Below are 23,252 nucleotides of genomic sequence, written 5' to 3'. Positions count from 1 at the left end.
CTCTATAGAACAGGCCCATCCGCTGAGATTCATCTCAAACCGTCAAACAGTTTTGTACTCAAAGCTTGCGGCTTCTTCCATGTACTTTTCTTTAAACTTAGAAGGTAATTAATCTCTTTGTTCCTGGAATGGGCTCTTAAATCTGTTTCATTTCTTTGATTTTCTGCCTCTGGGTCTCTCTACGTATAGTATAGACTAGTATAAACTAGATGGAAGCTGACTTGGAACTTTCTGCGTTGATATATATAGGAGAGTTGGGATATTAATCTGACTTTTGCCCAGAATCTCTCTCACTTTATCCGACTGAGTTTCCTGGGCTCTGACACTCAAAGTTTCTTTGTTGTGTTTTGTTCTAACAGTAATCTTAATGTTTGTGTTCAAAAAGAAATAGGCTTTTCCATCTCTGCCAGTCCCTCATTTCTGCACAGACTTTGTCCCTCTGTCCCTTTGCCTGTCTGGAAGCTTTTTTTTTTCCTGAGGCCACCTGTTTCTTGTGACACCTCACCTAACACAGCCACGAGTGCAGACACAGCGCTCCTGTTGCATTTCCCAACCTCTTCCCCAGAGCATTGGTTCTCTCTGGGGCGATCTGGCCTCCCAGGGGACATCTGGCAATGTCTGGAGACATTTCTGATTGTCACAATGGAGCAGGAGGTGCTACTGGCATCTAATGGGCAGAGGCCAGGGATGCAGCTAAATATCCTGCAATGCACAGGCCAGTGCCCTCGGCAAAGAATGATCCAGCCCAAAATACTAGAAGTGCTGAGGCTGAGTGCCTGCCTAGAGGCACAGCAGGCCTGTGATCTGCCTTCCGAGTTCTCAGAGGTGACACTTTCCCAAATGTGCAGCCACTGTGTAACGTGGATCCTCAGATGCCCATCTGTCCGTATCAAAGTCCCCATTTCTAGATGCCTGACCTAAAATGCAAGGTCAATGCTATGCATTTTAGGGTTTTGTGGCAGTTGGCCCGTTGAAAAGCACTATTTTCTCTTAATTAATGCTAAGTGCTGTAACAAACAACCCCTAAACCTCCGTTACTGAACATGATTATTCTCTTTGTGTTTTGTTTTTGCAACGTCTGATACAGGCCAGTGGATCCCTTGTGTGGGTCTTCTGCAAAAAGTATCTCGAGATACAGGCTCTTTTGTTTTGAGCGACTGCCATGTGAAACACACAGCTTCTCAAATCACCACTGAAAGGAAAGGAACATCTATGGACTGGAACGCTGGCCTCTTACTAACTTGACAACCAGCATTTGCACTGGTCAAAGTGCTCGAGAAACCATGTCCCAGATGCGTCCTCTCCCCTCACGTGTGTTAGGAACACACGGTGGACCCAGTTCCATCACAGTTACAACCACAATCAGTCCAACACTCTATCTCCGACCCCCCAAAACACCTATCCCACCACATTCTCAGGCAGCCTCCTTCTCTGCACCTGGTCACTGGCACATGACTTTCCTTATGAGGCCACTTTTCGCGAACAACAAATTATCACCCTAGAACGACTGACTGCACGTGGGATTAAAGACCAGCCACGCTGCACGGAGATGTGGATGCAATGGCAGCACCAGCTTTGGTTTCTGGAGCCCCAGCTCCCAGCCAGGCACTGTCGGGGTGCTGGGGACTCTTCCCAGGCTGGATAGTCCCTGAGACTCAGCCTGTCACCCTCCACTCAGTCTGCGGGGACCTGCAGGGCTGGGCTCCCACCGACCTGAGCCGCCTCCCTTACCCTCTGGCTCACTAGTTCCAGCCCTACTGGCTGCAGCATCCTCTACACTCCGGTTTTTTCCCACCTCAGGGGCTTGGCCACAGCAGCCCCTTAGCGCAAACACTGCTCCTCCTCCAGGGCCGCTGTGGGGTGCCTTTGGGCTACCGAGAAGGAGGTTTCCCTCCTAAGCAGATGAACTGGGGAAAGAAGCCCTCTTCTCGGTGGACGCAACCCTATTGATGCACAGCTTGGCAAGTGGGGAGTGGGCAGGACTCTAGCCCCAAGTCCCGGGTTCCACCAGGCATCTTTATGTAGCACACAACGTACACGACCATCCATGGCACCTCTATTTCCCCCTCCCCTGCCTGGCCACGCCTCCTCCTTCACATCACACCTTGAGTTCCCCTGGCTCAGGCAAGCTCCCCTGTACCTCAGACCAGGTCAGTTTCCCCATGTTAGCAACTTCTCTGCAGTCATGACAACATTATTAAGCAAACATTCGTGTGTTTTCTCTCTCCTTTCCTCCCCAACAACAAGAAGCACGGACGTCTTGCTACTAGCGAAAATCCCAGAGTCTAGGAGGCCGTGCAGGTTAGATATGCTATGAATGTCTGTCCAATGCAGAGTCAGAGACGAGGAATGCACGTCCAGCTTAAGCACAGGCATCTGGCTGTCAAGCTGATGCATTCTGTCCCCTGCCACACTCCTTCTTTTGGCAACATTACCCACTGCTGGTTCCTGAGCGAGTGAGAAAGATACATCTCATCACAGGTACCATGGCAGGCCGGCGGGGTGTTAGACAACATGGAACCGTGACAAGACCCGTGCAGGCAACAAGAGAAGACTTGATGAAGCGCTGATCTGTTTCAGCATCCGCATGACATGTCACGACATCCAGAAGGAGAGCAGAGGCAGGTAAACGGCACGGAGCCCTGGACACTGCCAGCTCACTCCCAGGGCCGCTAAATCCTTTTTCTGCTTAAAACTCGGCCTCGGCCTCCCCACGTGACAGCTTCCATTATGCCTTGAAAATTTGGCTGGGAGCAAGGCACTGGAGGCAGGCGGGGGAATAAAGGCAATTTTCACGAGTGAAAAGGGTGGTGCGTCAGTAAACACCACTGTGGACTTCTGCATGACAAGCCCCTGTTCACTGACTTATACTCTGGTTTAGAAATGACCTGTGGAATTCTGTGGAATTCAAAAGCAGACTGATGGGTGCTTCATCTCCCCAAAGCCCTTCAGAGCCTGCGCACCATATAGCGACTTGCTTTTTTATTTTGCAGGATTTTAGTACATCAGGTAATCATGTAAATGAGAAAATTTTAAACTATTTAATTTTAATGGAGCAAGAGAACACTGCTTGCCTTAATTCTCGAAATACTGGAAGTCATTTCATATATATTATGTTATGTTATGTTATGTTATGTTATGTTATGTTATGTTATATATATACGTGTGTGTGTGTGTGTGTGTGTGTGTATATATATATTCTTTTTATTACAAAATATATTTTCTTTAAATAACTACTGTTTTTCTGGTAACTTCTGATACTTCCTAGTTAATCTTAAAGCATATTATTCACAGATTTTAAGTAGCTGTTCCCCTGTGAGCAGCTATTCCATCCACATACAGATGTGTGTCTTGTACCCTCTGTGTGCAGGTGTCAGGTAGATGAAGTGAGTTGGGACAAAGCATAGGGACCAAATAGCTAATTCTAAATTTGCACCTGCCCACCGTGGGGAAGTTATCCGGGTTCTCTGGGTTCTGATTTCTCACATCTATAATCAGGAAACAACAATGAGAAGTAATAAGGATTGTTCCCAGAGCCAAATTATGATTTGTGTGTGTCCCTGGCACTTTTTAGCCATTAACAAAAAAAAAGACTTAATATTGTATCCGTATGATTACATTGATACGAAGGTGACTATAATCCAGATTGGATCGTATCCCACATTAGTTCTGATTTTAAAAGTAATTAAAACATTCTGTTGGCTTCTAAAAGTACCGCGATCCCTAGGTACTGGACCTCATACGTCTGACGGCTAAGTCAGCTATGGTCAGTAAATAAATGAACTGACACACGGACGCCCCTGCCCAAGGAGGCAGAGCTGTGAAGATGAGACAAGTGCTAAAGTCTGCATCTCTCCACCAGGCGGCCATCACCACCCCCGAGCAGTGGAGCAACCCCACTTACTCCAGTGAGAAGAAAGGGGGTGTGCAGAGTCACTGGAGGGAGACGGGGCTTCTCCTGATTTTGAGTAACTTGATTCCTGACATTCAGTGAAAGTCTTGTCAGACCCTGGGCATTTATTTAGTGTGATGGTTAATTTTAGGGATCAATTTGGCCAGGCCGTGGTACCCAGATATTTAGTCAAACATTATTCTAGACATTTCTGCGAAGGCATGTTTTAGATAAGATTAACATTCAAGTCATTAGACTTCGAGGAAAGCAGGTTGCCCTCCAAATATGGGTGGGCCTCATCCAATCAGTTGAAGGGCTGGATAGAAAAAGACTGACCACCCCCTACTCCCCCAAGAAGAAGAAATTTGATCATTCAGGTAGAAGACTGTTTTTGGACTCAAACTGTAACTCTTTTTTGGGTCTCCAGTCTGCTGGCCTAATGTGTAGATTCTGAATTTGCCAGCTTCTGCTATCATGAGGCAATGCCTTAAAATAAGTCACTCTCTCTGCTGTGTGTGTGTGTACACATGCTATTGATTCTGTTTCTCTGGAGAATCTGGGCTCACACATCAAGCATGATGCTTCAAATGTCCCTATTGTACCAGGCACTGTCAAGGATGTCACAGTGAAAACAGCACAGAAAGGGCTCAAAGAGGCCTCCAGGATGATCTCATCCAATCTTCTTTCTACACTGTGGTTGACTGAGACCCAGAGAGGGCAAGTGTCTGACTCAAGGTCACACAGCAGGTCGATGCTGAAACCAAGAACAGCACTACAGACCCTTCATTTGTTGTCCTGCCCACAGGGCTGCACTGGGGCTCTTGGAGTAATATTATGTGGATAAACTAAAAGAAATATAATACCAGCAGAGGGTTTTACTGAGCACTTTATGCTAGGCTATAAGCTCAAGGCTTTTCTATGCTTATTTCATTTAATCTCCTCGGCCACCAGCAGAGGCAGGCATTAGTATCCCTTGTGATAGATAAGCCAGGAGTCAGAGAGGAAAAATAGTTCCCCCAGGGTGAAGCCACTGGCTTGTGATGGGGACGTACACCTTCGCTCCCACTCTGAATCTGAAGCTCTAGCTGCCTGGGGTGCATCAGGGCAGAGAGGGTGACAGGGTGAGAGGGGCCTGGCTAATGGCAAAGGGACAAGGCATGCCAGGTCAACCGTCTCCTCCCCACGATCTGTCCTGCCAGTCAGCTCTTGTCACTATGAAACGCTAGTTCTGCAAATGCCTCTTATTTTGAAGGGAACACCTGTTCTGTAATTCCCCAGCCAAGGCTGTGGTTTGTGTGGATCCAGTGTCATTTGCTAATGCAGCAGGCTTCTGGGGGATTTGGCTGCACAGCCCCCAGGGGAGGCAGGGGAAGGGGGTTTCATTTTCTGCTTGGCAGCCCTTGCCTGGTGGGAAGGTGGGGGCGGGAGCACAGCACTGAGCCTGCAGAATCGGATGGGGCCCAGATGCGAAATGCACAGGAAGAGAATCAGCTCCCGAAAATAACCCAGGGAGCTGAGCTCTGCGAGCAAGTTCACTGCTGAGCACCCACAAATAAGCTCCTTCATCTGACTCTTGTAAAAGACAAGGATGTCTTCTTTGACACACATCCCCAAAAATAGCCAAGAAAAAAAAACACTGTACTGTATCACATGCCTGCTATGTGTCTATTTCTGTACTGTTTTTACACATATTAACTCCTGAAAGCCTCTCAAAAATACAGGTGCTATCCCATTTTCGAGTTGAGGAACCTGAGCTTCCACAGGCATGAATAAGTTCCCAGAGTCACATAGTATTGAGCATAGCAGGTGCCTGAGACCAGAATTTTCTCCCTCCCCCATCACAACCGTCTCCCAGGTGGAGATCTGGCTGGTTCCTGCTCAGCCTCCTCAGATGTAGCAGAATCAGATGAACCACAGGATCTACAAGGTGTCCTGTCACACCCCACCCCCCCTCCCCACCCCAGGCCTAGGGTTTCTGAACAGTCCCCAAGGGCAGCCCCCTTAGCACTCATGTGCCCCTGAGGGGCCCACCGGTCTCCTGCTCCCTCCCAGCTTTCTGTTTCTGCGACAGAACCTAACCTCTGTGTGGCTCGGCTCTCTCTCCACTCAGCGTTCCACATGAACACAGTTTGTGCATTTGTGCCAATCATTAGTCTGACGCATTTCCGGAGCACTCATTATGCATTCCAGGCTCGCTGCTGGCCCCTGGGGTGGAGCTGCAGGACATGGTCTGTGGCCCCAGCTACATGGCGCCCAGGGCAGGAGAGACAGAGATGCCCAGAGTGGACTGGAAGAAGCATTTGGGAGAGAGAATTTCTTTCGAAGAAATCAGAGAGTGCTTCCCAGAGGTGGTGGTGTTTGAACAAGGCGTTACCCGGTGTGTAGGGGGTTGTGCATCAGAGTTCCTGCGTGGCAGTCACCATAACCCCCTCCTCCTTCTCTGCCCCTGTGGTACCGGCACAGACTCCTTTCTTGGGAAGTAAGTGCTGAACATGCTTTGAGGTGATCTGACCTTTGCCATCCCCTAACATCCCATGCCACGTTCCCTGGAAAGCCGAGTCTGAGCTGGAGATTTTCAGGTAGGAAATCTACTGGGGAGTCTCTGGGGTTAGCACGTGCTGCGTGGGGAGTGAGCCGCAGGCCTGGGCAGAGGGAGGGGCAGGGCTGTGATGTGGTCACAACAGCAGCACAGGTGGACAGACAGGGGGCCGAGAGCAGGAAGAGGTCTGCAGCGGGGAGTCGTGAGTGATCCTGGGGTCACACAGGCTTGCACTCACCAGGAAGGGTCTGTCTGTGCGTGGCCCCAGGAAAGCAGGGTGACCGGGAATTCCCGCTTTCTATCGCTTTACAATCCCGTGCTGGAGCCCTGATGCTGACCGCGCACATGAAGTAATACAGACATGCCCACGCATGCTGGCTGTCACCTGCCTCCCACCTGCCAGGTCCTGTGTCCATGGTCAGGCCACTGATGCCTAGGGCCTCGGTGGTTGCCCAAGTTCCTGACTCTACAAGTGACTGGAATCCACTTTCAAAGCAGTCCCATTGGGCTGTAAAATCTGCCCTTTCCTCGGCACAGAGCACTCTCCTGGGTTCAGGTCCCCTGGCCCTCAGGAGGGTCACAGCTGCTCTCCTCTTACCTCCTCTCATGACAGCATGTGACACAGAGGCTTGACCCAAATGGAGATATGACTTGGGCACCTTTTGCTGCCAGACCTCCTGGCTGGGACTCAGAGCTGGGAAAGGTGACATCACAGGAGAGCCAGACGAGTGCAGGACTGTCTGAGTGTGGAGCTTGGCTGCCCAGGAAGACGGAGCACCTGCTGGGGGCCTGGCTGAGCGTGGAGAGCCTTTTACACTTACTCCAGGGCTGTAGGACGGTTCCCTGTGTGCTCAACCTGACTGGGCCCCAGGGCGCCCAGACAGTTGGTTAAACGTTACTCTGAGTGTGCCTGTCAGGGTGTTTCTGGATAAGCTTAACCTTTGATTCAGTAGACTGAGTACAGCAGACGACCCTCCCCAATGTGGAGGGGCCTCTTCGATCCAACAAAGGTCTGAGTAGAATAAAAAGGCTGCGAGAGAATTTTCTTCTCTCTCCTGCCTTTGAGCCGGGTCATCAGTTTTCTCCTGCCTTAAAATTCAGACTCAGACTGGAACTTACACCACTGGCTCTCTCAGGTCTACAGTTTGTAACTAGCGGGACTTCTCAGCATCCACAATCACATGAGCCAATTCCTAATGATACATCTCTTAATGTATGTATATATCATATATAGATCCGCTATCTATCCACCTACCCACCCACCCATCCATCCACCCATCCATCCATCCATCCATCCATCCATCCATCCATCCATCCATCCATCCGTCCGTCCATCTGTCCGTCCATCTACCTCTCTATCTATCATCTATGTACCCAGCTCTTGATCTTCTGAAGAATGCAGACTACTACAGACCAGTCATTTCTGAGCAGGCCCCTAAGAAAAACAATCCCTGACTGGCCCAGGAGGACGATGGACAGAGTAGTGCTGGGTGGGCCAACGCGCTGTGCTCGGAGAATAACAGCAGGTGTGTACTGGGAAGAGGGAACAAGGGGGGCGGGCAGGATATGAGCAGTTATTGTGCACCTGCTAAGTGCCAGGTAGTAGGTTTGGAACTTTACATTCATGACAGCACTGGATACACATCCTACCCCATGACATTAGAAAGTATGAATGACCCCATTCTACAGGCGGGAAAACTGAGGTTCAGAGAAGTGAGCAAATGAGACATTAGCCAGGTTTTGAAACCAGCTCAATTCCAACCTGCTTTCCAGGTTTCCACATGGTCCACGGGAAGCCCTCACAACCGGCTCTGTGACCTCCACAAAACCATATTCTTCAAGGGACCATGCAGAGGTGCCAGATGAAGGTCCTGTCCCCTGCGTCTGCCCCAGGACATGGCACTAGGAACATGGTTGATAAATTCAGTAGTAGTAAAAGAAGAGATGGATGGATAGATGAGATGAAGAGACGCACAGAGCAAAAGAAATCTCTAAATGGGACATTTGAAAGTGGGGATCTCCCAGGACATACATCCAGCCAAGCAAAGTTTGCAGTTGTTAGGCCACCGCCCTCCCTCATGCAGACATTACCTCCGAGGAAGTCGGCTTGCAGTATCCAGCTCCAAAGACCAGGTTTTCCAGAGAAAGGCTTGACTGTTCTGATCCCGTATCTGAGCCGCCCTTCCCGAGCCAGGAGCCTCTTCCTGGACGAGTGAAACTGAAAAGAAGAGAATTGAAGAGGGATAAAAAGAATGTAAAGAAAGGGATGGTACCACGAACTCAGTCCCTTTAGGGGTGTTGGGGTTGGAGCCTACGAGATAAGCCATTTAGAAGGAAGGGGCCATTCGTCCCATAGGGGGTGTTTGGAAGGGAGACTTTTGGATGCCGCCATGACGAGGGGGTGCAACTGGCTCCAAGTGAGCTCAGGAGCCAAGGATGACACACATCCTACAACGTGTACAAAGAAATGCTCCCGGAAGGCCAACCACACGCCTGCTGAGAGACACGGAGGCAGACCCCCAGGTTACAGAACCCGAGGGACAGGTGGAATGGGCTCCTGGACAGAAGGACGAGGGGACGCTCGGCCTGGCACGGTCCGAGTCCTGCCTCCACTCCCTCTGGTGGCACTACCTGGAGTGAGCTCCTGCAAGCCCGCCCCTTCCTGAACCTTGAAAAACATAAGCCAGCCTGTACTTCGTGGTGCGCACAAGAGGCTCACAGATTCGTGGATGTCAGAGGTTGTCACGACCGATAGGCACTCTCTATGTCACTGCTACTAGCCGGGAATGCTCCCGTCTGCTCCACAGACAGACAAACAGACGCTGGCCAGCTGTGCGAATCATCACAAAGGTCAGAGGCCACGGAGTGATGGCAGCCATCGGCTGAAGGGTCGAAGGGGTGAGGGAAGCCGGTGGGACCAGTTGAATTTGCCTCAGTTGGGTTAATGTCAGCTCTCTCTTTCTTTACCGTTTTTGGTTTTCATCAATCGATATTTTGGCAACGTCTGCTTGTACTCATTTCCCCTTCCTTTCAGATCTCTTCTATTCAATATCCTAATGGTCAATTGTCCTGTCATATCGTGAACACTATTTTATAGGCATGCCTTAGTGCCCCAGGGAGATTCCACGTCACTGATGGCAAACGGGGTGTTGGTAACAAACAGCCTCCGATGGCACCAGCTCCAGCACAGGTGCTCAAGAAATACGTGTGGAAGGATTTAATCCAAGAGACCCACATCCCTGCTGAAAACAGCGAAAGGGAAAGAAAGCCGACATTATATTTGTGTTTAAGTCATTTATTCAGCTATTCAGTGGGCTCATGCCACATGCCAAGCAGTGTGTTAGGTGCCAGGGTGACAAGATAATTAAGACATAGTTTACCTCACCGTAAGGACGTTTGGGTCAAGAGAGGGAGGCAGATGTAACACGAGGGAGGTAGACAGCCCAATGGGCACAGAAGAGCAGTTTATCAGCCCAACCGGGTGCAAAGGATAAATAGGTAGAGATGTCACTCAAGCGGATTATAGCCAAGTGGGTAAGAGGCAGCCAGCGAACCCAGTGGGCAGGCTTCAGACCCCAGAAGCTGCACCTATAACCTCTGTGACCTGGGGAAAGTTTTCCACTGGCCCAGTGCGTCTGTTCCCTCATCCATTGATACCAGCGCTTTAACCGTGAGGCTATGTGAGGACTATTACAGCGATATAGTCATTGCTGATAATATCACACACGTAATCAAGTACAACACAAGCCTGACTGGTTGTGAAGTGAGTCTCCCGCTTAGCACGAGGACGGATCGAGTGAACACCGCAGCAGAAATGTGGATGTATCTGGACAGCAATGCTCACGGCACATTCAGGGGACAGACGGCACACAAGGAACTAAAATGGCTCGTCATTTGACTCAAGCAAGGTCCTGATTAGCTTGTCCAGAGGATCTGAATCCCTCGTGTGAAATCCAATTGTACCCATCTGACGGTTAATAATTGGATTCTTTGCTTCAGCCTGTTTCAGGAAAGGTAAAGGGTCTTTTGAGGTTAAGTGTTCATTTCACACCTGCTTCCTTCTGCCTGGATTTAACCGATGCCTTGGAAACGGCTTTTCTGGAAAAAGTAGAGCTTGACCTATTTAATTGGTAGTTCCCATAACTGTCAAGGGTTCCTTTTGTTCCCAGGTACTTTGAGCTAATAGAAATCCTTCCTGCAAAATCCAGAGACCAGAAGACAGTTCTATTTTTACGCCCATCCCTGGAGAAGCCCGAGCCCCTATGGTGAGTTTCTGCCTGTACTCCTCTCCGCCAAGGCTGCAAAGGAACAAGCTCCGACCACGTGCCTGGCCACTGTCCCCGTTTGAGAGTCACCAAAACCTCATTAGCATTCCTGTTTTAGAGATAATGATTCGGTGTCTCAGGACTTCAGGTGACTTCCCCAAGAAGGCAGTTAGAAAAAAGCCACATCAGGTATAGGGACCGTTTTCAGGTCTGATCTGTACTCTGGCAGTCCCAGCTCCCTGCCTGTGGTCCTGTGGCTCTTGGTGCCCTCTCCACAGCCCCCGCCCACCTCTCCCCTGCCCCACAGTGACCACCCACCTCTCCCCTGCCCCACAGTGACCACCCACCTCTCCCCTGCCCCGCAGTGACCACCCGCTTCTCCCCCACCCCACAGTGACCACCCACCTCTCCCCTGCCCCGCAGTGACCACCCGCTTCTCCCCCGCCCCATAGTGACCGCCTGCCTCTCCCCTGCCCCGCAGTGACCAACCGCCTCTCCCCTGCCCCACAGTGACCGCCCGCCTCTCCCCTGCCCCACAGAGACCGCCCACCTCTCCCCTGCCCCGCAGTGACCGCCCGCCTCTTCCCTGCCCCGCAGTGACCGCCCGCCTCTCCCCTGCCCTGCAGTGACCACCCGCCTCTCCCCTGCCCCGCAGAGACCGCCCGCCTCTCCCCCGCCCCGCAGAGACCGCCTGCCTCTCCCCTGCCCCACAGTGACCAACCGCCTCTCCCCTGCCCCGCAGTGATCACCCGCCTCTCCCCTGCCCCACAGTGAGGCCCAGAGCCTGACCCTTCAGCCTGGGAGAAGCTCCTCGGTCTGTGCTTCTCAGCCTCACCGAGACGGAAGTCTGCCCTGAAGGCCGCGTGCTCCTCCCCCATACACCGCAGGGCTCACCACTTCGTACCTGATCAGGGGCTGCTGCAGAGCCACCAAAGCCGCGTGGACGGTCAGCGAGATCACCGACAGGTGGAAATAGTCGAACATGACCGGGACGTGGTGGTGCAGGCCTCTGCGTGGGTGGAAGTGCAGGCCTAGTGTGCGGCTGCTGACCATGGGGGCCCCCGCCACGTCCCTCAGCCTGGAAGGCAAGCGAGTGACCTCTCCTGAGTGGTGGCCAGTTATCGGCTGTCATCCAGGCAGGTCTACATGATGGCCTCGCCCTGCCTACCCCCCCCCCGGCCCCCACACCGTGCACACAGCATCTTATCCAACCCCAGCAAATACCAGTAGGAATCATTTTTCCCACGTTGGGCAGATGAAGAAACTGAGGCTCGGAGAGGGAAGAGACATCACACAGCCACTTCCGGCATATCTGGGACTCATGCTCTGCTGTCTGACTCCAATCTCACCCGTCAAGGACAGAGGGAGAGCCAAGCTTTTCACAGGGCTCATCGCAGCGCGCCTGGCCTGCCTGCCACACTTGCTTTCTTATTTCCCTACAGACGCCAGCACTGCACTTCCGGTGCAGGTCTGTGTTTTCTGCTGCGTTTCTACCTCATAAGGACAGTAAACGTGACAAGTTTGTCCTCATATCCCCAATACCTACCATAGTTTCTGGCAAACAATGACCAACACAGAAGTTGGTCAAACGTTTGCCTATTAAAATGGAAGTTGACCGACTGCCTGACTCCCAAAGCACAATGGTTAAGTAGTTTCATGAAGCACTGCCCCACCTTTCCTCTGGCATTTTGTAATTAGTGTGTGTCTGGTTCCTAAGAGACAAGCCCACCAGGAGGCAAGGTCCAACAGAGTCTTTGGTTATAAAAATGGGATTGAGTCTTCCTAAAATAAAATCCATCCAGTGCTAATCTCAACGCTGGAAACCAACCCCCCGGGCTCTCCAAGTTTCTCCAACAGAGCCCTGAGGAAACCGCGTTGGAGCATCTTCCATGAGAGGAGCAGAGGGCTCAGAACACTCAGAGGATGAGCTTCTTCTCCCTCCACAGAGGAAATGAGATGCAGAGAGAGGAAGACACGGCGGAAAACCCCTAGACCCAGCCCCAAGGATTCTGCTTCTCGAAATCCTTGATTGGAGCTGTGTACACAATCAAATGCCAACTAAAAGGGCCAACTCACTCACTGGAGGCCAGTGTGAGTCCATAACTCGGCCACAAGTGATGGCCTCCTCTCACCAGGTAAAAGCCTGATGGGGAGGGGGCGGGGGCTACACCCACTCAGAACGTCATTCACACTAAGATTTCCTTTAATTCTGACCACAATGTATCGAGGCCTTATGATGAAGGGAACGTGGTGCTTTTTCCTTCTATCCATATGACAATCGTATGAGGTATTTACTATTATTCTATTTCTAGAGGAAGAAGGAAAACCAACGTGAGTTAACTAACTGACGTGTTCAAAGTCACAAGGCAAAACTGAAATGCGAGACGCACGTCGACCTGGCTCTATAGTCTGTTCTACGTTACTGCACATTCTTGCTTGGAATCTATTCAGTCATAGGTTTGCATGAATTCTAGAAATATGCTTAGGGCTTGAATAACAGGAGGGGAAATACGTGTCAAGGTAGAAAAGATGTCAAAACGTTAACAAAAATGTAAGCCACATCAACAGGGGTAAAAAATTCAGAACGAGGGAGGAGATGGCTCTTCTGTGCTCTGGACAGAGAGCCACTTAATAGAGATGAAACTCGGTTTCGTGGTGGGGGTCTCAATATAGAAAAGATACAGACCACTGAGAGGAGAATGCCTGGGTTCTTCTAAAGGAACTGAAAAAAAAATAGCAAACAAACAAAAACCACAAAGCAGAGAGAAAGAAGCTTAATTGGAGATGAAGAGATGTCTTATTTATGTGAACTGCCATCCAGGCATCCGCGGCACAAAATGATGGCTTGTTCCTGGAAGTAAAGAAGCATTTCCTGATAGGCAGAAGGGTCCAGGGACGGGATGAGACAGGGTGGGAAGGAGTGAGCTCCCCATCCCGAGGCAAGCATATGCTCAGAGGCCTCTGCAGAGTAACAAGTACAAATCTGAGGTTAGACGAGAGCAGGCTCTCTGACCCTCAGTAAAAGTGACTTTGGGGCCTGGATCACACTTTGTTGGGGAGGGGGTTCTGTCCTCTGCATTGTAGGAGGCTTAGCAGAATTCCTGGACTCTACCCACGAAATGCCAGCAGCACCCACCCCACTGGTGTGACGATCAACAATGTCTGCAGACATGGAGACATGTCCCTGGGGGACGGACTCATCCCACCTGCAGTGAGATCCACTGGATGAAATGGAGGGCAAGAGCTCGTCCACCCTGGTGTTAAATGTCACGCCTCTATGTTTCGTTCCCACGAACACAGGCCTCCATGGTTCTAAGGCATCCGTCTGCCTGGGTCGTGTTTCAAAGCCTAGCGTCTACCCCCAGGAAGTGGTACAGACGCCTCATCATCCTTAAACCCAATTTATGAAAAGATATAGCATTCTCAGTTCTTCCACAGCCTGTCTTCCTGTTCCGCTTGGCTAATCTCATGCTCCACGGAAACCCCTGCTCTGATTGTTATTAAGTACTTTGTATTGTAGAGAGGAGGTGACACGTGGAGGTCTGGCCTCACTATGGCTAGGAAGCCACCAGAAGGAAGACATTACCATGCACTCAGGCTGTTCACACATTGTCGGTCGTCATCTTCACAACAGCCCTGTGAGGGAGGGTTCTAGAATGATGCCCACTTTATAGATGAGGTGACTGAGATTTAGAGACGGGCAGGGACTTAACCAGTGTGTCACGGATAAAGAGCACAGAGCCCAGGCTGATGGTCTGATACACTTTGTTTGTGTCCATCTCCTATAACGCGCACTTGATTAACTACTGCTTTCATTTCCTGTGTCCACCGTGACTGCTCATTAACGCTGCCTGGAGGGCTGGGTGGAGAGTGGTTTCTAGCCTGACTCTGGAATCAATGGCAGGGTTCTGCGATCCATGGAAATGTCTACCCTGGAGCTATGGCTGGATGGACGTCTCTGAAGGATGTGGGCCTAAGGAGATAGGGCAGGGGTGGGCTAGTGAAATGAGTGAACGATAGAAACCTCAGAGAGGTGAAGGAGAAGATGAGAACGGCGGCATGGGCTTTACTTCCGAGTTTACCAGTTAGGAAGAAGGCTAGCCTCTTCTATGGCCTCTGAGTCCCATGTGGTGTCCCAATAGGAGGTCCTAGGCATGGTGGAGGGAAGACAAAGGTGCTCAAGCATCCACCATCCCACAAAGGGGAACATGGACGTGATGAGGGAAGCAGGTGGCCAGAGGGGCCTGGGGCCAGACACGAGTGAGGAGTCCTAATGTGCGGCCCAGACACCGTGTGACTAGACACGGCCATGTACACGTCAGCACACGTCAGGCCCCCACATGCAGGCAGCGAGGCCGCCGACCTCTCAGTCCCCCAGGACAATGAAAGGAAGTTATACATCGGATGAGAGTTTAGAGCCTTGGTAATATACTTGACTGGGCTTTTCAACACCTGAAAAAAGGGGTATTTATGTACTACCCGAAAAAACCTGGAGTGGCTCTGACATGACAGTTCACCCCAGAGTAGGAGGAAGAGGCCACAGCACAAGCTTCAAGGAGGCAGTTATGGGAAATCAGCAGGTTACACATAAACGGCTGTCCAATTTCCGGAGAGATGACCACGAGCAGGAATTAGCCCCGAGATGTGGAGTCCTGGCAGAATCGCCTTTGATTCACGAGGGGTCTTGGGGCTTGCCACCTCATAGGGTCATTAATCTGAATTAATACTGCATTGAACATGAGTGGAGGTGTCAGGTTGTAGAGCCCGGGATTCAGGACTCTTCTGTGCAGGCCCTTGAGCCGCCGCCTGAAATGCATGTGGTGTGAAATGACTGCACAGACATGCTCAGCCCGCATTCCTGGGTGAGCTGTGACAGTGAAGGGACACTGCAGCTGACCCCGGCCGGAGGCAGGAAATTCTGTACCGCGCTCAAGGATTTCAGGGACACTCACTGCTGTTTACTGTCCGTGAAGTGCAGGTCCACCTTGAGCTGAAAATCGACTTCACTTAGAGCCTCTTCCACCTACAAGAAAGAGAAACAAAGTTCAAGGCAACTCTGGGGGTCAGGGCTGGTCCGAATGGAAAATTCATTGGTCTCTTTCCCAAAGCTTAGAAAAGGACTCTCACCATAGAGTTAATGGCATTTATGCTTAAAGCAGAATTCCCACACATGCCCCATGGAGTTCTAGTTGAACAGGATATCTGTGAGTATTACATGGAAAAGAGAAGGCGGGGATTTCTGTAGTCACATTTGGGGGAAAAGCCCATTTGGGGAAAAAAATGCTAGTAGAGCAAGTTTTCTGTGTTGCAGGGCTCTTGAGAACCCCATTCCCCAATTTGATCTGCAGCCCTCCTAAGCAGGAGTGATGTGTGTGCTTTGGGAAGGGTGGGGCGGAGGGGACCCTGCTGGGCTAGTGATGGGATGACTTTGGCGGTGACGTCATCTCTGCCCTCAGGTGCCTTCCCCTTCGGGTAGCACTGTCCAGGGGCACAGAGGAAGCTGACACTCAGAAAAAGAGAAGTTATGTCCCAAGGTGGCTCAGCTTCCCAGGAAGGCAGATCCTTCATTTCTGTCTTGGGATCCATTACACGTCACCATTTATACTTTAAGATGCTTTAGCATTTCATGTCCTATCTGCAATGGCTTCCATTCTTAGCTTAAAAAAAAAAAAAAACACACACAAAAAAAAAACCACACACCCCACTTTCATTAATTAGCACAGGAATCTATTTGCTTCAGGTTTATAACCTGGAAGCCTGCAAGCCCAATGTCACCTGCAGCCATATTTTGTTTAGTCCTTATAAAGGTGCAAGTTGCAACTCACACGTTACATTTAAAACTCAGGTAATTTCACATTTCTATCGCAGGTTTTGGCTTGTAGGGAAAAAAACAAACAAAAAGAATCCCCTGGATCTGGCAATGCCGGGCTAGCACTTGGAAGAACCATGTGAGCCAGGCTCATAACAGTTACTGACAAGACCCCCTGGCCATTTTCTTGCCAGTGTCCCCAGTCATCTGGTGCCATTCAGGGAGAGATTCATCTTAATTCCTTCTGGATCCCCAGCTCCAGGGATAGTGCCTGCCACACAGAAATATTAATGTAGTTTGAGGAATAAATAAAGCTCTTCTCCATCCCCACCACCCTTGGTTTCTGTTTCTTTGCCAGAATGTTCTCACCCTGCAGGGAGGGAAATCTCTTACCCAATGGCCTCCTGGGAAATAAGTCCCTGGTTAAGCATAACTTAGGCAGAGACATATGGGTGGAATTTATCTTTAGGTCCTGCGGTTTTCAAATTTGTGGTTAAAAAAAGCATTTAAAAGTTAACATTTTGCCGGATCCGAGTGCTAGTATGAATAAGCACATCTTCTAGCTTTGTTTTGCATAATCACGAACCTCGTTTTGTACACACAAGCCGAGCACCACAGCGCCCTGCCTGCACTTCCTGGGAAGTGGAACTGGCAAGCGAGCCCTCTGCACCACCCTCTCAGCATGCACTCTCCTGGCTAATGAAAATTCGCTGTAAACTCCAGTCCCAAACTTGCCGCAATTCCTTTCAAGCCACGAGAGAAATCCTGGGCCAGCAGGAGCTGGGGCTAGACTGAGCCTGGCTGTGACTTCACCACTGTGTTGATAAATCTTCAATTGCAAGATGCTCCAGAATAAAGTCACTGGCTTTTCTAACCATTCATTTTATCTTTGGTTGTTGGCTTTCTGCCCCTCCATCCAAATGCACACCCTCACACATGCACACACATACACGCACTCACACACATGCACACACACACAAAAACACACACGCACACATGTAAACACATACTCAGAATTTTGGTCATAAACTGACAAATATTCAGCTTATGGAAATAAGCTGACAAATATTAAGCTGACTGGAAAAAAGCTAACGGATCCATGTCAGATATACAGTTTTTATGGGCTTATCCAATTAACTTTAATTGCCACTGATTTCTATATAATGATTGAGTCTAACATTATTTGCTGCTGTATGGATCACCCCAAACATAGTAATAAGTTATTAGCTTGTGGAGATAAGTGATTTAGTATGCAGATGGAGACAGTATGCACTGTCAAACGGACTCTCTGTTCAACCTCAGAATGAAGGCTGTTCCAACCGCATATGAACTAACCTTGAGTGTTGGGGAAACTAAACTTGAAAGGCTTTAAACTGTTGGGGCAGGAGCGAGACCATGATAGAATTAAGATGGAATAAGGACTAAGCTGCCGGAGGAATACTCACACCCAGCCTCCAGTCAAACAACTCTGCCACCAAGCTCTTTGAGGTCAACATGCCAAATGACGACGGCTCATAAGAGATAAAGTGACATTCTCTCACTAGGATTTGAGAAAGCTGAGCTTGTGCACACAGCCGAACAGAGCCCCTTTATACTCCAAACACACTCAGGGTATCTCTTCCTAAACAAAGTGTATCAACCAGGGTCCAGGAAGGAAGCAGAAGGCACAGGCAGAATGAGGACCCCAAGGACAGTTCATTAAAGGGATGATTTGCACACGTGTGGGAGCAGTTAGGGAAAGCAACAGATGACGGCTCAGGCCCTCAGGGCCCCGCAACCACCTGAGGACATAAGGGTCAGGGAGAGGGAGTGCTTATCAGAGCTGAAAAGAGAGCTACACGAGTGGCCCCCAGCCCGAGCTGAGGCCTTTGGCAGAAGGACACAGCGAGTGATGGGCTGGGAAACATTCAACAGCCAACTCTCTGAAGGAAAATGAAAAGCCTGAGCTGCAGCACCGCCGATTTCTGAGGTGTAAACTTTTCCATCACCACTGATCTCAAGGTACCGATGTGAAACCGCTAAATGTGGAGCTGGAAAGAGATGTGTCCCTTCATCCCTGGAGAGCGAGTGTAAGCAGGCCCCAGCATTCCCCTGGACAGACCCCCGAGCCCCCCAGGACCCAGCGCGGAAGGAGGCAGGGAAGTGACTACCCTGGTCCCATCCCTTCCCTCCCTCCAATCACCTGTCATAGGCTGAATCCAAATGGAAAGCAAACGTAAGGATCCTACTGGGCAGTGTATGTACCTAGTCACTTCCAGAGTCCACAGCAGGTGGGGAAGGCACAGAGGGAAGACAGAAGAGCAGTCGAAAGAGCCAGCCCAGCTAAGAGGAGTTCATGCTGGTCTTGTCGATTTCCATTACAGGTGAAGTGCCACGTCATCCACAGTGAAGGCATAAGGAAGACAGGGGCCAGGGGAACGGAAGGCTACCAGGGCACCATGGGAACAGTCCTTACGTTAGTCCTACGGCAGATACTGGGGATGCAAACAGAGACAGGAGACTCCGTCCCCGAGGAGCTGGCAGATGGGTGGGAGGGTGGCAACAGTCTGAAATGCGTATCATGCCATTCCACCTTCTGACAACTCCAGCGGCCGGCCGGCGCCTGAGGATACGCCTTCCTAGGGCCTAGTGCTCGGGCAGTCTGGCCCACCTACCTCCCCAGCGTCATCTCCTGCTCCTTTCCCCTCGCTCACTGCACAAGTCTCTTTGGCTCTTTGCTTTTCCTGGAACACACCAACCTCGCTGCCCCCTCAGGGACTCTGTCCTTGCTGTGCCCTCCTCCACGAATGTCGCTGTCCCAGGCTCTCAGCGTGCCCGGCTCCTCCTCAGCATTTGGGTCTCAGCTCGGCGCTGGCTTCTCAGGGATGCGCCTCCTGTCTGTCCCTTGTCCTCCAGGAAATGATCTCCACGTTGTGTGAAGCTTGTGCTGAAGCTGGGGCCTAGTGATCTCCCGACCCGAGCACCCACCTGGGTAGCAGCAAGGCGTTCAGAGGGGGCCCTGCCAGGAGTTCTCCTCCTGTGGGTGGGTCCAATGGGAGCATCACGGGCCCTCCCACAGGGGGCAAATCCTACTCTCAATGTCCTCATGAGCAGAGCACACAGCAGTGATACAATCAATACGACAGATGTATTGGATTACATTGTGACGTATCGATCTCACATTCAAGTATAAGCCCCAAGACACCGGATGTTTTCTTGTTCGCTAGTTTATCTTTCGCCCATCTTTGATGGACGGATGAATGAAGACTCAGTGAGAGCTTTTCACGTCTAACCGCACAGAGGAACCAGGTCACTGCCTAGACCGTGACGGATGAGGACAAAAAGCCCCGGGGGCGTGAGAGGAGGACGTGCGGTGGCCAGGAGGCATCTTCACGCACACCGCGTGCGTGCGTGGGGGGCTCGCCTCTGCTCGGGCCTTCCCAAATAGGAATACATCATCAGAGGTGTCGTAACAGGAAATACCAGCGGGAGCGCAGCAACAGGGACCTGAGATGGGACCACGGGAGGGAGACCACTGCTTCAGACTTCAGATACTCCTTTGACAGGTTAACCGAACAAACAGGGCATTTTCGACCAAATGTCCAGCAACTGGAAGGAGGCTCTGAGGCCTCTGGGCTTCTACTCATGCTGTTCCCCCTGTGGGGACGCCCTTCCTCTTTCTCTTTGTGTGATGAACGCTGAGCACAGGCATCTGTTGTGAAGCCACCGCAGTCTTCCGCAAGCTCCTCTCTGCCTCCTGGGCGACCTCTGCTCATCTGTGTGCACAGCTGGGACGGGGCACATCACCTCTCAGGATGCTTGCTCTGTGTCTGTCTTCCTTACACACTTTCAGTCCCTGAGGGTGGACGACCTACTGCCTTCTTCAGCGCTGTCCCTCACCAGGGCCTGACACAAAGTACGTGCTCACAAAGGGCCCCAGTAAACGAACACATGGGCAAATGAGGAGCAGATAAGAAAGTCAGGAAGTCGTCTGTGGAAACTGCTTGGAGTAGGAAGTGAGCACGTGGGTGAATGAAAGACTGCGTCTGCGCGGGAATGCCCTAAAATGGCGAGTCCCCATCTGCCAGGTTGCAGAGCAAATCTACAGCTTCTGCTTCACTTACCATTTACCTAGCAACGGAGACAAAAGGCCCCAGGAGGGGACAGCAACCACGGCCGCTGGGAGACACCATGACTTACCCTTTCGCCATCTAAGAGCAAATGTGCCTGAAAGATGGCAGCATCCCTGACGGGTACCTCTTCATTCCTGTATAAGATCTGCAAAGTCCGGCTGTGCACAGTGCTGTCGTGGACGCAGGCCGAATGCAGGCTGCTGCTGTCTGCAAGACAAGAACAAGTGGGAGCCCATGAACCCCACAACCGCCCACACCTGCGGCTCCCACCCATGTCTGTCCAGCTCAGGGAGAGCAATGGTGCCAACCTGCTTTCCAATGTCCAAAGGTTAACATCACAGAAGAATGAGATGCCCATTCATTGAATGAGGCCGGCATCTCAGAATGAACCTCATTTAACCCCTTACAAACCGTATGATCTTGGCCAAATCACTTGTCATACTATGTGAGCAGTGCTCCTTGGCTGGAAATTAGTACCTGCTAAATTCCTGACCTGCTCACATGCCTCCCCACCCCTGCCCCCCGTGAAGTCTTCCAAGACTCCATACCCTGGAAACAATGAGGAGAAGAACAGAGAGCTGAGGACAGAAACTGCCCTTCCCTCCACAAGGAGTTCCCAGGGCTCAGAGACTGGCTCTCTCCTGAAAGTGGTGTTTGCCTACAGAACCCCCGGTCTTGAGTTTTAGCCAATGTGCTCATTCTAATTGCCTTAGATACCGAGTTCTTTTTTCCTAAAGGAACTTGTTCATCTTGGTGTTCTCCAGTGCACTCTAACTCTACCCTAATCCCTCAACACCATTGCAAATCTACCTGATGGGGTTATGAGACCTCACTGCATCCACTGACCAGGGTCAAGGAGGAGAACAAATGAGTGAATCCCTTCAGGTCACTTAACACATGAACTGCACAATGGGACAGACATAGAAGTGTTGTAAAGCAAATCCCGCTAATGCTTATACAAAGCAGTGAGCACCTGCTCAGAATAATGACCGACTATGTGGCGCTTCACAGCTTCCAGAGTGTTTTTCGAATGTCACTTTCCTTACTCGTCATAGAAAATTGCTGGGACAAGCTTGACCACAGATGGAGAGACCCAGGCTCAAAGGAGAGGCAGGCGTCTTGCTAGGTAATAAGGCACTGTGGCATTCACCCTCACATCTATTTAGCCACTGAGAATTATGCCTCAAATAAATAAATAAAATAAAATAACAAAATGTACCCGTGCTTAGCAGAAGGTGGGTACTCAGTAATGCAATACCAAAAGAATGAAATGGCGTGGTTACACAGGGAGCCTAGAAAACAACAAGGAAATTTCAGCCAACCAGCCAAGAAAAGCTGCTCAAGAACCTATGCACTGTGCCTAGATGGCTTAGAGAGTCCCTCGGGAACAGGAACAAAAAGGGTCCTTTCTGCTTTTAATTGCTGTACCAGCCCTTTCTCTATCACTGTCAAGACCTAGTTGATCTATCAGCCAGACCAACTACGTGACAGAGGATGGATGGGGTAAATATTCTGAAGGTCAAAGCAACAGGAGCCGTCTAGGACCAGGAGGGACAGCCAGCAAAACAGCTCAATCACTTGCCTTCTTGGGCAAATGACATCACCTCTTGTAACGGCAGCTTTCCATGTGAAAAATGGGCCTATCCACGTTGACCTCCTGGGATCAGTGTAGACAGAAAGAGGATACAATAAATCAAGATCCTAAGACCAGGCACGCACTGGGCATGAAGCATTTAGTAGGATGACTTTTTAATTGAGCTTAGACAGAGGTCTGAGCACTTCCTGTAGGACACATTTCCACGGACCCCATTTTTTATGGAAGATTAACCCCGTCCGATTTTGAGCAGATGGATAGAATAGACCACAGGACTCAACGGTATTTGCAGTCACCAAACCCCACAGTGCCCCAGTAAGCCAGGGGCACTATTTACGCCCTATGGAACTTCCCGTGTCATTTTCTCACCACTATTAAGTAGGGCATGCAACAGGTATCTTCTTACAAGAGGATGCTCACTGATCATGAGGTGCCCTCTGGGCGCCTGCCCACTCTGTTCCCATGGGAATTCTCCCTTTTTCAATGACGACAGCCCACACTTGGACCCCCTGCCTGTTATCCTGGCTCTCTCCTCCTGACATTCTGAAGGAAATGCTACGGTCTTCTCCTTGGCAAGGCCACTTCCTGAAATGTCTACAACTGACTCTCGTGCTCCTTTTGCTGAGCCTTCCTTGGCAGACAGAGGGCGCTCGTCACATCATGTGCAGCGTACCCTCCTTTTATGCCCAGGCACCGACACCCAGGGTGAGGAAGGAACAGACTCCCTCTGCCCTTTTAGCCTTTGTTCATACTTGGGGATGCTGCCTTTTCTAGCTGTGGTGTAAACAGCCACTTTTCTCTCTAGAGTAATTTTACTTATTGCTTGGCGACCAGACTTCTACTCAAGGGGTCCAATGAGAAGGTGTAGATGAGAGTCTCCCCAAATATGTCTTCTTGTGCGTGTGTCATCGTTAGTACCACATGTAAATACCTCAAAGGAGGATTGGAACTTTGAGGGGGAAAGACAGATGGAGAGGAGATGGGAGAAGGAACAGAAGGGGATCGAAAGAAAAAGGAAAGGAGGGGAGTAGACAGAGGAGA

General features: G+C 50.6%; 1 protein-coding gene across 6 annotated transcripts in view; it reads right to left on the bottom strand.

Moving 5' to 3' along the window:
- FAM135B (family with sequence similarity 135 member B) overlaps positions 1-23,252 on the bottom strand; it is a 174,612-nt gene that overhangs the window by 35,489 nt on the left and 115,871 nt on the right. For 5 of the 6 annotated variants that reach the window (XR_016021469.1, XM_019724323.3, XM_019724341.3 and 2 more), the window contains 4 exons: positions 20,685-20,824; positions 15,649-15,719; positions 11,601-11,774; positions 8,523-8,649 (listed from right to left, as the gene is read on the bottom strand). Coding sequence is in view for 5 of the 6 variants with exons in the window: in XM_019724323.3 (XP_019579882.3) it covers positions 8,523-8,649; positions 11,601-11,774; positions 15,649-15,719; positions 20,685-20,824 (512 nt within the window). In the remaining variant the exon portion in view is untranslated. The remainder of the gene's footprint in view (positions 1-8,522; positions 8,650-11,600; positions 11,775-15,648; positions 15,720-20,684; positions 20,825-23,252) is intronic. The other variant, XM_074316297.2, reaches the window with a different exon arrangement.

This window comes from Rhinolophus sinicus, chromosome 6 (genome assembly GCF_057876585.1).
Source record: "Rhinolophus sinicus isolate RSI-liver-muscle chromosome 6, RSI-T2T, whole genome shotgun sequence".
NCBI lineage: Eukaryota > Metazoa > Chordata > Mammalia > Chiroptera > Rhinolophidae > Rhinolophus > Rhinolophus sinicus.
The sequence above is the reverse complement of the archived record's forward strand: the minus strand, read 5'-3'. Positions and strand labels throughout refer to the sequence as shown.